This window comes from Halyomorpha halys, unplaced genomic scaffold (assembly GCF_000696795.3).
Source record: "Halyomorpha halys isolate HHAL.00 unplaced genomic scaffold, Hhal_1.1 Scaffold106.1, whole genome shotgun sequence".
NCBI classification, from domain to species: Eukaryota; Metazoa; Arthropoda; class Insecta; order Hemiptera; family Pentatomidae; genus Halyomorpha; species Halyomorpha halys.
The window spans coordinates 2,726,403-2,728,045 of record NW_027111449.1 but is presented as its reverse complement, the minus strand read 5'-3'; the positions used below and the strand labels follow the sequence as shown (position 1 = coordinate 2,728,045).

General features: G+C 26.4%; 1 protein-coding gene across 1 annotated transcript in view; it reads left to right on the top strand.

The window, feature by feature from the left end:
• Fife (regulating synaptic membrane exocytosis protein fife) overlaps positions 1-1,643 on the top strand; it is a gene marked incomplete in the record, with an annotated part of 393,470 nt that overhangs the window by 209,439 nt on the left and 182,388 nt on the right. The window contains 1 exon segment of the mRNA XM_067049480.1: positions 608-652. Coding sequence (XP_066905581.1) covers positions 608-652 — 45 coding nt within the window.

Here is a 1,643-nt window from a genome sequence, read left to right as displayed (position 1 = left end):
TTTATTTTTTTTTAGTATCAATACTACACATTGTTCTCAATTTATTTATTTTTTTTTAGTATCAATACTACACATTGTTCTCAAACATTTTTTAAACTATTTATCTTTTTTTTTTGTTTATCTTAATCTTTCTATAGCTTCACTTCTTTCATTCCTCTCAGAATACTCTCCTTCTTGTGATAAATCCAAGTGTTGGTGAATAATACCCTGGGAGTACAGAATGATATTCCCGACCAATATCGCAGCACTCCTAATATTAACACTTAGGTATTTCAAAAAGTTTCTTAATCTGTAAAAAAAAGAATAAATGTTTATTTTTGTAAGAAGCATTTTTTTTAGTACATATGAGGGAAAAAATTATTCTGAAATAAAAAAAATTAACTTATATAAAATATATGAACTACTTAAAGTACATCTCAGTTGATAGAACCCCAAACCCTTTTTGTATAGTTTCATCTAAAATTTCACTCTCATAGTTTATGATAAAAATAAAATTCACCTAATGTTACAATTAAACATTTTAATGTGTTATTCATCTCAATTTTATCATTAACGTTCGGAGAATTTTAATTGTAAATAATGCTTATATCTTATTTTCTTTGCCTAGGGCCAAAAGTTAGTGATGAACCGAGTAATGGAGGATTACGCGAGAGTAAGTACATTTTTGAAATAAATCTTGGTGTTGTGATATGTGTTTAAAAAATGTAAATCACTTATTTATTTTGTATCACTTTAATTTATCAGAGCTAAAAAATTGTCACTGCATAGAAATAGCTTGCTGACAAACCGAACATTTTTTAGAGTGTTTGTTTACTATTTATAGTTTTATAATCAATTTTGTACTAATTGATGATTGAAAAGTATATTTACATTTGAATTAATTGTACTCATCCTTTTTTTTTTTTGTACTGATGTATAATTTACCAATGTGTCTATTCATCTGAAAAGTTGAAGAAAATGCCTAATTTATATTGAATATATTATATGTATGTATATATGTTTGTATCGGCAGTCAGCTATGGTTTCGAGAACCCTCCTGGAACACACTCAGTCTCTATAAAGTGGGTACTGGGGGAAAAACTTGGCGGTTGATATTCGTCAACAAATCATCTCCTTGCACAACAGTTATCTTAGACAAAGTACTGCCTTATAGAGCACTGAATACCTTTGCGTTTTATTTCTTGAACAGTTAATATCAATAATTATTGATAATTCAATTACTTCTCATCACGAATTTCATTTTAATTGTCTTTTCTTCTTACCTAAAACTTTCGTTATTCATCACATTGTTATTACTTTAAAACCATTACATTTTAAATTTTTGTTTTATGGCATTTAAATCATAACAGTTATTGTATAGTATTCTGTTGCACATCAATACTTTTTGTTAAATTTAATAATAAACAGTAGATTTAGGTGTGTTTTTTAAATAAATAAAAATCTGCCGTCAGCTGATTAAATATTTTTGTTTTCTCTTTTTTTTCTCTTGATACAATCAACTACTAAGATATAATAAATGAATAAAAACATAGTTAAAATTCAATAAAAGACAGAATGTTTTACTTTATTTTAATTATATACCTAAAGAAAATAAATCAACTAGCACGACACAAAATCAATCAACCACACAAAACTGGAATTCG